This window comes from Vitis riparia, chromosome 1 (genome assembly GCF_004353265.1).
Source record: "Vitis riparia cultivar Riparia Gloire de Montpellier isolate 1030 chromosome 1, EGFV_Vit.rip_1.0, whole genome shotgun sequence".
Taxonomy (NCBI): domain Eukaryota; kingdom Viridiplantae; phylum Streptophyta; class Magnoliopsida; order Vitales; family Vitaceae; genus Vitis; species Vitis riparia.
The window spans coordinates 15,687,622-15,700,450 of record NC_048431.1 but is presented as its reverse complement, the minus strand read 5'-3'; the positions used below and the strand labels follow the sequence as shown (position 1 = coordinate 15,700,450).

General features: G+C 30.6%; 1 protein-coding gene and 2 long non-coding RNA genes across 5 annotated transcripts; 2 read left to right on the top strand and 1 right to left on the bottom strand.

Annotated features, from left to right (window-relative positions):
* The first annotated feature begins 1,945 nt into the window (after positions 1 to 1,945).
* Positions 1,946 to 2,887, top strand: LOC117924935. 3 transcript variants are annotated; one of them, XR_004652874.1, is made up of 5 exons: positions 1,946 to 1,983; positions 2,057 to 2,126; positions 2,283 to 2,375; positions 2,480 to 2,577; positions 2,711 to 2,887. It is a non-coding gene; the product is annotated as an uncharacterized LOC117924935 (long non-coding RNA). The 3 variants fall into 3 exon arrangements; XR_004652875.1 differs by lacking the exon at positions 2,057 to 2,126 and having other exon boundaries at positions 1,947 to 1,983; XR_004652873.1 differs by lacking the exons at positions 1,946 to 1,983; positions 2,057 to 2,126 and having other exon boundaries at positions 2,236 to 2,375.
* A 324-nt stretch (positions 2,888 to 3,211) lies between these two features.
* LOC117911532 lies at positions 3,212 to 3,949 on the top strand. The gene is made up of 2 exons (XR_004650883.1): positions 3,212 to 3,301; positions 3,903 to 3,949. It is a non-coding gene; the product is annotated as an uncharacterized LOC117911532 (long non-coding RNA).
* A 6,265-nt stretch (positions 3,950 to 10,214) lies between these two features.
* On the bottom strand, positions 10,215 to 11,481 carry LOC117920478. Its single transcript, XM_034838043.1, has one exon. The coding sequence runs from the start codon at positions 11,479 to 11,481 to the stop codon at positions 10,321 to 10,323; it is 1,161 nt and encodes a 386-aa protein (XP_034693934.1). The 3' UTR covers positions 10,215 to 10,320.
* Positions 11,482 to 12,829: the final 1,348 nt, after the last annotated feature.

Sequence of the window (12,829 nt, the reverse complement as noted above, 5' to 3'; positions counted from 1 at the left end):
GAAAGCAAGGGAAAAAAAGGACGGCACCTTTGATGAAGTGACCATACTAGTAATTGAGAAAATAGTAAGTGAATATTTTTCAATTTTAATTACATATATTTATAATAAGTTATTTACAATAACAAATTTGCAATTTAACTTTATAATTAATATTTTTTAAGGACAAGCTATTGAAAGAGTCTCAAGAGAATGGTAGAAGTGGTAGTGGAAGTAATGATATACTTGTGGAAGCATTGGGTACTCCTGAGTATAGTGGTCGAGTTAGGGCCAAAGGGAAGCACTACACACCTTGCCAATATTTCAATAGTGCTGCAGATCGTGCTGTCAGGGATTTCATAACAGCATCTAAAGAAGAACAAAGAATATTTTAGGTAGAAGTGCTAGCAAAACTGTCTCAAGTAGGAGTTGTTACTCCCCAATCTGATGTTAGCAGTTCAAACATGAAGCAAAAACAACTTCTCCTACCAGAAGCAGTGGATAAGCCGATCCGTAAAGTTGAAGATGTGACCCCACCAGAAGCAATAGAACCACAGAAGAAGGTATTTATTCAGTTAAGCTAATTTGATGACAAAGTTTCCTCTAATACGAGAAATAATTTAATTTAATTTTGTTGTTTGAATTGACTTCAAATGTTGGTGGCAACATATATGGTCTTCTTTGATGTGGCAACATATAATAGGATATGTCTAAATTATGGATTGAGTTATATGCAATGGACTGAAATGTTATCATGCAAGTTTGTTGCAATTGAATGTAAATGAAATTGCATTTATCATTGTAATAGGAGCTATACGGTGATTGATGATGATAATGCATTTATGTTAGTTTTGTATAAACCCACTAATATTGAAGTGATTATTGTGAATTGAGTTTTGTAGGTTAGAAAATGTGAGCTGGCCATTGGCACCAAGGAAAATATAGTGGTAGGTGGAACAATTATACTCGAATGTGGTCCCAACTATTTAGTAGTTGTTGATGCTCCTTATGATTCAAGTGCACCCCTTCCCATTCCTATTCCTGGACAAACTACTACTGTTGGGGCTGCAATTGGTTACCAAGTTTTGTGGCCAACTGATTTGGTCATCATCCGTACTCCCATCTTAGTAAGTAAATTTAATTACCAAACTTTATAGTGACTTTATATATATATATATATATATATATATATATATATATAATATATATATATATATAAACTAGTTAATTTGATTTGTACCATGGTTCTTGATTGTACAGGCATCTAAGAAAGCAAAGAAACAAAAAGTAAATGAAGTTGAAGTCAAATCCAAGGGTGAAAAACCATAAGATATGAAAATTTTTGAGACATTGGTTGGCCTCATGCTGAGTACATCAAGAACACACCCTATAAACTTCCCAGATGATGTTTTTGGTGAGAGTTTCAAGACCTTCATAATGAAATAAGATATGGAAATGATAATATCATCAAAAGAAGTGTCATCCAATTGTATTTTATACTACATCTGGTAAGGGATTTTATAATTTTTGAATGACTTTTCACAAGATTATGAGATAGAAGGTTATTTTCTAATGACCTATAATGATTGTCGATAACTTGTCATGTGGGTTATAATCAGGCATTTGCATAGAAAGTTGATTGATGCAAAGCAGGCCGAACGATATGTTTTTCTCAATCCAACATTGGTCTCAAAAGCTGGAATGGGAGAGGAAAGCAAGGAAAACAGGTCAAGGGTTATTGCAGATCGACTAAAGAATACAAAGCATGCTGAATATATGCTTATTCCATACAACCCAGAGTAACCTTTTATCCTAAATATCAATATGGTGTTTGTAAGTTAGTTTGTGATGTTAATTTGAATTTGTGGATACTATATTACAATTTTCATTTCTTTACTTTAGTTTCCATTGGGTGTTAGTGGCATTGGAGATGAAGAAAATGATTACATATTACCTTGATCCAATGGACTGTCAACCATGTGATGATCTTAAGGACATAGTTAACATGTAAGTATATATTTTCTCCTATTTTAATACAATTGATAGTGTCTAAATAACATGTTTTTAATTCTTTTTGTAGGGCAATGAGAATCAACCCACCGGAAAAACAGAAAACATCAAAGAGGGAGCCAACTTGGGTGAAAGTGGTTGTAAGTACTTATTTGTTTAGATTAATATATGCTTCACCACTTAATTTATGACAAAATTAGAAAATGGATGGTTATTAATACAATCATCAATAAGATGCTAAATAAGTAAGAACATCATTCTAGTGTTTATTGCAATTGTTGATACTTTTCCCATAGTGCCCAAGACAACCAGGTAGTGTGGAATGTGGGTATTACGTGATGAGATATATGAAGGAAATCATTGCTAATCCAAACCAACTAACATCAAAGGTTTGCACTCAATTCAATTCATATGGTTGGTCATTTTACTATAGCATTTTTTATTTTTTTTGGTCAATTGAACTTAGTGAATTGTATATGTCACTCCAATTCAGTTTTGCGGGAAGAAATCATATAGTGAAATGGAAATTAATGAAGTTCGATCAGATTGGGTTATGTTAGTGACTCAGTTAATCATTACTCATGTTTGAAGGTACCTCTTATAACTTATAGTCTAATACAACTTCATATTCTTTTAAAGATGTAGTCAATATTTTGTTAATGTTAATTTTATAATGGATTTATTCAGAATGATAATTTGTTAATGTATATCTTTGTACTCCTAGTTGGCAGTGTTTTCAATATGGATCATTTTAAGGGTTGCTCTATTATGATTGATGTATAGTTGGCATATTGAGAGGTGAAGCCAAGTAGACATGGTAGGTGTAACAACTTTTGTATATTTCCTCTACAAATTATTATCAGTTAGATTTGGAGAAATCCTACAATAGCATAGCTACAAAAATTCCTACATGTCCAAGCTCATTTTCGTAGAGCCTTTAGTTTCATTACATGTGCATGAATTAGGAATTTATCTATTCTCTACAAAAGCATTTTTGGTCTTTAAGATTACTAGCTTTATAAACTTCTTTAATCTAAATTTATAAAGGTCTCCTACTATACTAATGGGCTTAAAGTCTATAATATCTTGTACTTCCATTTTCTTTTACATAAAAAATAGGAAGTTAGTTTAAGACTTCTTACAAATAATCCTATGGAAGGAAATAGTACCTCTTACTAATTGGTTGTTAAATTGTTTATTATATTCTTCAGGTTGTACAAAAAAGGCATAGGTCATTCTATTAACAACGTCACTACTGCTCTTGATGAAGGACACCCACAAACAATTCAAAATATATCATCAAAAGAATTTTGAGGTAACATGTTGTGGTTATTGTAAGTTTTATGAATCAATTCCATGTTTAGAGATCATTTCATGCAAGTTCCATATTTAGATAATAGATATCCTCATATTATTAAATGTTGATATACTAATACAATAAGAAGAACATAGATATTTTAACACAATTTTATAATTTTACATAAATATGTTAATTTACAATTTTATAATTTTTCAGACTACTAGTTTTTTTTGTTTTTTTTTTCATTCCTTAGTTCTTTCTCATGCAAAACATCTAATGTCTTGTACAACCTATAAGAAGAATGAGAAGATGTTAATTGTTGAAGTTTCATAAATAAGATAAAAATCATACCAAAATAGTCAATGAGATAAAAACTTTTTTTTTTTTTTTTTATGTTTAAAAAAAAAATAGAATAAGAGTTCTAAAATATTTAAAAATTTGGTGTAATAAAATTATTGGAGTTTGTTGAGTTCTTTTGATATTTTGAAATTTATTGCAATGGAAGTAAGATATTTTGGAAATTTAAAAATTGGCATATACACATTTCATTTACAAAGTTGCTTCTTAACTATTTGTTAATACTAATAAATATGTAACCCTCTCAATTGTTTTGCAGATTGAGCATCTAGAAAGTGAGTTACAACCATCCTTTTGCACTTGGAAGAAAAATGATGTAAAACTAGATGTAGTGAGGGTTATGAACAATTCAAAGTTGAAGAAGAAGTTGTAAAATTGTTGGTTTTAGTTGTTGATTATGTATGATGTTTATGGATAAATTGTAATAGTGAAAAAGGAAGACCATATTGGATACTTTTTGTTAGTGGAGATTCTTAAATTAAGTTTTCATTATTAATTTAATTGTTGATAGAAAATTATAAAACAAGGCATAATTAGGACATTTTAATTTCTGGGCTATTAAAATTTTATATGAGATAAGATGACGCTTTTTTAAAGCGTCATGCTTTACTTGAATAAATAGAAGATGACACTTTTCAAAAGCGTCAAGGTTAATGTTAAAAAAATATGGCATTTTTTTTTAGTGTCAAGGTATAAAATGCTATACGATGACACTTATTATGAGTGTCAATGTTGCTCCTACAAATAAAAAAGTTATAAGATGACACTTATATTGAGTGTCAATGTTGCTTCTACTTATACAATGACGCTTTATTAAGTGTCAACGTTGCTCCTACAAATAAAAAGTTATAAGATGACACTTATATTGAGTGTCAGTGTTGCTTCTACCTATACAATGATGCTTCATTGAGTGTCAATATTGACATGAATGAAATTATTAACATATGATGACACTTATAAAGCGTCAATGTTTCACATAATGACACTTACTATGAGCGTCATGGTTGATGTGCAAAGAAGATGACGCTTCTAAAAAGTGTCAACATATGCGATTTAAAAAGATGACAGTCTAATATATGACGCTTTTAAAAAGCATAATCTTATATCTATCTTGACACTTAAAAAGCGTCATCTTTTGACATTTTCCTTGTAGTGAAATAATGCTTATTTGCTGAAGTAGGTGTTTCTGTAATAGTGCATTAGGTGTTTACAACTTTGTTATGGTTACTTATTTATTCCTTTGGTAATGTCAACTATAATTTAACTTCTAAACTTATTTTCTTAAGGGGATAAGCAAAGAAAGAATTTAGAGTTGGAGTTAAAGCTGAAGCTATTGGCCATGTGCGCCATAAGAATTGGGTTCGACTGCTTGTATACTATATTGAAAGGAACCATAGGTACTCTTTTTTTTCTGTAGGATCTAGTTAAATAGTTTGTTTGCTTGTTTTCCATGTTAGCTTAAATACTTGGCATGTAGCATCATCACCCAAATTCTAGGATCTAGGTTACTAATATAAGGAAAAAAAAGCTTTAGTTTAATTTTCATTAAAATTTTAGGATGTTTAGTTTATGAGTATGTCAAAATGGCAATTTGGAGCAATGGCTTCATGGAGCTATGCACTTTATTTCCTTTCTAGCATTGCTATCCTCATTTCACATGATATACTGGTTGTAGTCTTTCTTACTTGCACGAGTATGAGTAAAAAAATGGTGCATTCTGACATTAAATCAAACAATATATTGATTGATGATGATTTCAATTCCAAGGTTTCTGATTTCAGCATGGCCAAGTTGTTGGGTATTGGGAAATGTCATATCACAACTCAAGTTTTAGTAATCATGTAGGAAAATGTTGTTTTGCATTCCTATGTCTCTAAACAAGTCAAAAAGAAAAAGAAAAAGAAAAAAAGATTGCCACTTAACAGCTTCAATTCTTTTATTATAATATCCTTGAAAATCATCCTTTTGAATTTTATCTCATTCTTCTACCACATAATTTGAGTCTTTCTCAATCGTAATTTATTTATGTGAATCTTTGCTTGCTCTTAACAATCTGCATTCATTAATTGAATGTATGCATTCAATGTTTTACAAGTCACCCATTCTAGGGTAAGTTACTTAACTCTACCACTTTCATCTTGATAACTTTATTGGCCTCACAAATGTATTCTTGTAGTTTATATTATTATAAGTCTAAAATATATTCATTCTTGTAATTTTTTTTTTAATATAGTAAACTTTTATAAATATTTTGCCTTTAGACTCCTTTTCAATTAATGTTTATTTCTTGGATATATTAAACAAAACTATTTTTGATTTCTAATCTTGACTTATTAGAAGGGTGATAAGTTGATGATGCAAATGGAGAGAAGACAAAGATTTAAAATAACATTTTAAAATAAGAATATGTCAAATCAGAAATGTCAAGTTATTAAATGGAAGAAAGAATGAAAGATTGCAAATGCAATTTTAAAAATGATTAATTTTATTGTTTATATTCTTTCTAAAATATAAAATAAAAAATAGAATACGGTATTTTCCATATAGAAGGAGATTAAGATATTGTTTAGCCCCATGAAAATAATCTTTTTTTTTAAAAAAAGAAAAATTATATGAAGAACAACATTCTCAAAAGAAATTTTATTTATTTACTTTACTTTTAATATGGATAATTTGAGATAAAAAAATAAATAAATAATTTTATTATATTATGAAACTTATAAGGTACAAATATTCATGTGAATTTATTTCTTTAGAATAAATACTAACTTAAGATTTCTAAATAAAAGGGTTTATGTCGTAACTTTCTTTAATACTATATTTGAGTTAAAAAAAAAAAAAAAACTACTATAAAAGAAAAAATATAATAATAAAAAAGTAATTTTCTCATATTTGATTCATCATAAAAAATGAAAAATAAAGTCAAATTAAAATTTCAATTAATTAAAAACTTATATATTTTAAATTATTTAATCTTTATGTAAAATATAAAAATAGTTTAAATAAATTTCAATAAGTTTGTAAAAATAATATTTAATTTTAGATCTATTTTTATTTTTATTTCACTTTTTCCTTCCTTTTATTTATTTTTTCTTTTTTTCATTTCCTTTATATATATATATATATATTATATATTATTATTTTTTAAATTTTCCAAGAATTAAATATAGGTTAAAAGATTTTTCAAGGAAAATTCTCTTTGTGCACCCATTTAAGCAATCCACTATCACAATTGCATGCCCATGGCAACATCACACTTCTTCCATTCTTACCCTTTTTTTTTCTTTTCTTTTTTAATTAAAAAAATAGAAGTGGAATTGAAGGTGAAGTGGGGAAGAAAAGGTTCGGTGGTATGGAAGAAAATGACACAATTTGTGTAAACTCATATCTTCTTTTGTATTTAAAAGAAACAACAAAAATTTGAAAAGGTGTAAAAAAATCTTGGATATAATCACTAAATCACTCTTAATTTCATATAAAATTAGATAGCATGTATTAGCCACTTTGCAATTTCTTAATTACATTTTTATGCACTATGAGGTGTGAGAAACGAAGTCATGGTATGATGAACTAACTCCACATAGCAAGTGGAGCCTAAAAAGATGTGATGAACTGACTAACTCAATGCATCCAATGAAAAGGTTCAAGCATTTAATGAGTCTCCAGCATCCTTTTTCTTAAGTAAAACCCCAACATTTTTCTACTACACTTTCCCACTCATTGTACTTCCGCTACCCATATCCAAACCCCAAAATTATTTGTCTTTTTTTTTTTTTTGTTGGTTTGATTTTGTAGGCATTCCAGATTAAAATGGAAAAACAAAATGCAAATACAAAGATTTAGAGTCTAATGGTTTGAATATCTTACAGTCCAATGTGGTGTTGCCATTTTGCCTTCAACAACTTGCAAGCTGTAGGGAACAAAGATATGCAAAATTTAGGTGGTATATATATTGGTCCTTAATTAAATTAGAATTCCTTTTAACTTACTCTTATTTTATCATTTTTCATCTTGATCTAATTTGCAAACATGGAACCAACACATCCACTAGACATGAACATACTAATTGCTAGAGGCTTGCGAGTATACTAGCTAAACCTACAAATTTTCCTCTAAGAGCCCAAAAGAATCAAAGAACTTAATTCATAGGGTACCCATGTTCATATTTATATTATATATTGTATAATAATTTTTTCTTTTCATCTTTATAAATGCATTGTCTGAATATTATCTTAACCTTACTTGTCTAAGCCTCAATTAGCAAGCTTTCATTTGAGCATCATAGGCCTCTTCATTTTGTTGAAATAAAATTTGAAGTTGTGATTGATGATTATTTACACTCATGCACTATAACTATCCATACTAACAAGTCCTATCAGGTAGACCCTCTTATTTTGAATTTCTTTCTCTATTAGTAATTGATGCTTGATAGTGTGTTCTAGAAGAGACTTTGAATGAGAATTTTCAAGTTATCATCAATTCTAATGTTTTCTATAATGATTTCCTATAGTTATCAATTTTGGGCATATATTTCTTGTATTTCTAGTTTTCTTGCTTGCACTAACATCAACCTATTTTTTTTTTTTCATAATATTTTAGTTAAATATTGATGAAGACCTTAATTTCTAGCCAATCTTTGCATTTATGCACATCTTGGACTATGAGATACAACTTTCCATGACCTCTAGTACACAAATTCACCTAGTTTTTTTAAAGAGTAATGCTTAATGTCATGGGAAACAGGTGGGGTGTCTTTCAAAATCTTGTGAGTAGACTATATTTTCTCTAAGGCTATAATTGGTTTCTTGAAAATATAAGGGATCGAGGGAAAGAAAATAGTAAGGAAAAGTATAAGAAAAGAAAAAACATAAGGAAAATAAAAATAGATTTAAAGTCAATAACTTATTATAAATTTCTAACTAATTTTAATTATATATGATTCTTTTTATTATTTTTCATAGTAAAACCAAAAATAAGAAAAACATTTTTCTTTATATTTTTTTCTTTCCTTAATACTTTCTTATGACCAAACATAGTGTTAGATAGTCAATCAAAGACATGTTCATGTTATCTATATGTTTAAGTTCATCTCAATATTTTTTTTATGAGTAAAATAAGTGTTACACTTGTTAAAATAAGTCAAAACATCAATCAGTTTAATGACCAGAAATAAAGATATATTTTGTGACTAGATTTCTAAATGGGGTATGTGTTATAATTGTGGACATCTACCAAAGCTCAGCATTTAAGGATGCCTATGAACTTCTCTAGAAGAAAGCATATAGCAAGTTGAAGGAATCCTTTTAATTTTAAGGTTAGTTATGATACAAGTGGATTAAAGTTTTGAACCACATATGATGTTTATTATATAATGTTTAAGTACAAAAAAAATAACTATTTTTGGTATTTATTGTATAAGAAGTATTTTCCAAGTACATTTTCATGATATCCATTTCTTTACATTTTTTTTTCCATTATGTGCAAAATTTCAATAGCAAGATACAATGATTACATGTCAATGAAATTAACCAAAAAATAGTAGTTTTTTTTCGTGAAATATAGTCGAAATCAAGGTATTCATTCCATGACGCTTGCAAAGATTGTCAAGGTTGATGTAAATATACAATGATGCTTATATAAGTGTCAACATTGGCAAGACATTAAACCGTGATGCTTTCACAAACGTCATTGTCTATATTAATAACACATAAGATGATGCTTTCTATGAGTGTCAATGTTATGAAAGAGTTAAATAATGACGCTTCTTCTATTCTTGACACTTATAAAAAATGTCAAGGTCAACTTGTTATAAAATTTGGGTGAAAATAACAATGCTTGAAACAATCTAAGATGATGCTTCTTATAGGTGTCAAGGATGATATTAAAAGAATATGACGCCTTTGGAAGCGTAGCTTTCGTATATTTCTTGACAAGTTAGAACATGCCTTGTTATAAAATTTGGGTGAAAATAAGGATGCTTGATCTAAGATGATGCTTTTTATAGGCGTCAAGGATGATACTAAAAGAATTTAATGCTTTTTGGAAGCGTCAACTAGCTTTTGTACATTTCTTGGCAAGTTAGAACATGTCATTTGAGAGAAGTGTGATTGAATATCTTTCATGACTGTTTTTAAAACATCACTATTTCCCTTTTTTCTTGTAGTGATATGCCACCACTTTTATTGCAAATACTTGTAAGTAGTGATTGAAGATGATAAAAGGTGGTCAACATTGAAAAAAAGATTTGGCATTCAATTAAAATTTGCCGCCTATCAAAGTAGTAAAAATAGCTGTATGAGCAACATTTTTCTAATTAAATATATAGTATTGATAGTGGGGCACACGTCTCTTGAAGCCATATGGGTTTCCTGAAATGAAGGAATTCAGGAATACTGCAGGGGCTAGTTACATCCTTTCGCTATATTTTTTTAAAATTTTATTTGTTTATTTATTTTTTTAAAAGTCATAACTTAATCGTAGTGTCCACACCAGACGGCAAGTAGACAAACACACAGAAAGAGACGAGACAGAGCATGATTCGGGACCAAAAAAGGAAAAAAAAAAACGATAATTCTCAAATGAAGGAACACTTGCTAATAGGTAGCACCCATTAATTACTCAAAATTAAATAAAAGGAATTGAACAAAAAGAAGCTTCGCGAACATTAATTATTTATATCAACTCTGTGCTTCCAAGTAAGCATTGAAATCCTCCCTTGCCTTGCGCAGCCGAGGTGTAATGCAAGAAGATGGGGAGGCTGGGTACGAAGTAGGGGTTGATGTTGAAAACCGAACATGGCGAGATGATTCCTGTGATTTTCTGGCCCCTGCCGTTCTTCCCATGCTGTTCTTGAGAACCCCTTTCGTGTTTTTATCGAATACAAAAGCTGCTGCCACCGGTGAATTGGCATCATTCACGCTAGTTCGAATCAGTTCTAGAGGCAGATCAAAATACAGATTCATGGAGTCTCCGTCTTCTTCAATATTGCTGTTTACTATTGCCGATGAAGCCCAAGATGCGCATTCGAACTTTTCAAGAGAAACCGTCCTTGATATCACGTTAGTCACCTCTGCTTCTTCCTTTCTCGCCCTCACTGGCTTTCCCCTTCCAAAGCCTGGCAGGAACAAGCACAGCGCCCCACATTTAAATCCATCTTCCTGAGGGTCCACCTTCTTACCCCTCTTCCTTTCATCTTTGCTGCCTTCAGTCTGAGTTGTAGCTAGGCCAGAGTAAAACCTGTCGTGATATCCTCCATCAATGTTCGCTCCATTCAACCAAAGGTCAAATTCATCTGAAGGTGCACATGCTCTCCCTTCACCACATGATTTACTCCTGCGCAACTGACTCTCTCGATGTGAGGCCACTGGAGAGTTGCTGTGATTCGGACTCCCATCTACATGACGTGGAGATGCTTGGCATTGGTTTCTCCATTTCTTTTTTAGTACAGATGTGCTGAATCTTGGAGATGAGGCTGCTGAGTTTGGGAGGCTGAAACTTAAAAGCTTAGGTTTCACAGGTGATGGAGAAATGGGAAGGTGAATACTACTGAAACTTAATTTTGGAGGGGTGATTGCAGGGGGCAACACCAAATTTGAGCTTTCATCTCTTACTGACAATTCCTTCAGTGATATGGGATCCACAGAAATCTGCTTTTCCTTCTGCTGGCTCTGCTTATCAACCATGGTATTGGGTTCTCCCGTCACTAAGAAATTGGACTCCTGGAGGTTTTCAACGACTTCAAAGATGTCTACATCAGCTTCGCTATAGATTTGATCCGCTACTTTTGCACCATTGCCTACAGTAGGAAGCACCAGAGCACTTGAAGCTGGAAGAACCATGGTGCTGGAGGCTGGAAGATGCGAGGATAAAGTGCTTGATACTATTTAAAGGAAGAAGAGTTGAGTCGGACATGCTAGGAGTGGGCAGCATGTCACCAGCATCTTATTAGTGATTTCCATGTTCTCTCTTTGCTCCATGTAAAATGATGGTTATATGGGTCATATATTATATGGGAACTGCCTACTAGTAAAATTAACAATTGTAAATAGATTAAGAGATCCAACTAAGACATCATTTCTCTAATGGATGCATATATATATAAATAAGTATATATACAAGTTTGACTTTAAATCTTGGAAAGAGGAACAGCTAAGGCATTTATCCCCTAGATGCGTAAGGGGGCTTCTTTTGAATCACCAGATGAAACCAATCCTCTATTTTAATTACCTCCCATATCAATGCTACATATGGTAGTTTTGAAAGACTTCTTTGTTCAAATTCCTCCAAAGAAATTTCTTTCATATCATGGCTTTATGGATAGGTGGAAATGAGGGAATGTCTATAATACCTGGGTTTGATCATATACAATTTGAATGATTTTGTAGGTCTATTGATCAGGGTTTGATAGAAGAATTTTATAAGTTTCCAAAAGTAGAAGTTACATATCTAGAAGTTGAATTTCAATTCCTTGTGGAACCAATTGACAAAACCATTGATAAAAGAAAGAGGTGTTGTGTATGAATCACTCACATATTCTTCAAAATTATATGTATATGTGGGATGAATTTTGAAAATAAGCAAAGATGTGCAACAATAAACAATTTTTATTGGAAACATTTTTCTAATGAATTCTCTAGGAACTTCTATAATAAATGTGCATGATCACATAGGAATTATTTAGATTTCTCAATTCGAATACTCTTCATATATCTTACTCTTATTTCATTTAGTTAATTTCATGTGCATCCTACATGGATCAAAGGTCAAAGGACATGGGTCATGAATCAGGTTAAACTCGATCCAATTCCCAAGATCTTATTATTATTATTATTATTATTATTATTATTATTATGAGCCCTATAACCATTTCGATTAAATCAAATTTAGGCATAGAATATAAAATTTTAAATGCTTCAAAATAATCGTTCTCCCTATACTAATTAATACAAAATAATAAATTTTACACCTAACAAGAAATAAAAAGAAACAACCCATGAATTATAGGTGAAGGCAAGAATTTTATTCTTAGTGGATACTACAAGAAAAATAGGCTATTGTGAAATAGTATTAGCAAGGTCAGGAAAATCCACAACTAAAGATTATATATAGTATCACACACATTCTAACTATATCTAAAGATTGTGGACTTACATTTTTTATGTGCATCCCCACTTGACAGCAAAACTC

Excerpts from the sequence above, each read along its gene's own strand:
- LOC117920478 (XM_034838043.1), bottom strand. The coding sequence starts at position 11,481 with ATGGTTCTTCCAGCTTCAAGTGCTCTGGTGCTTCCTACTGTAGGCAAT.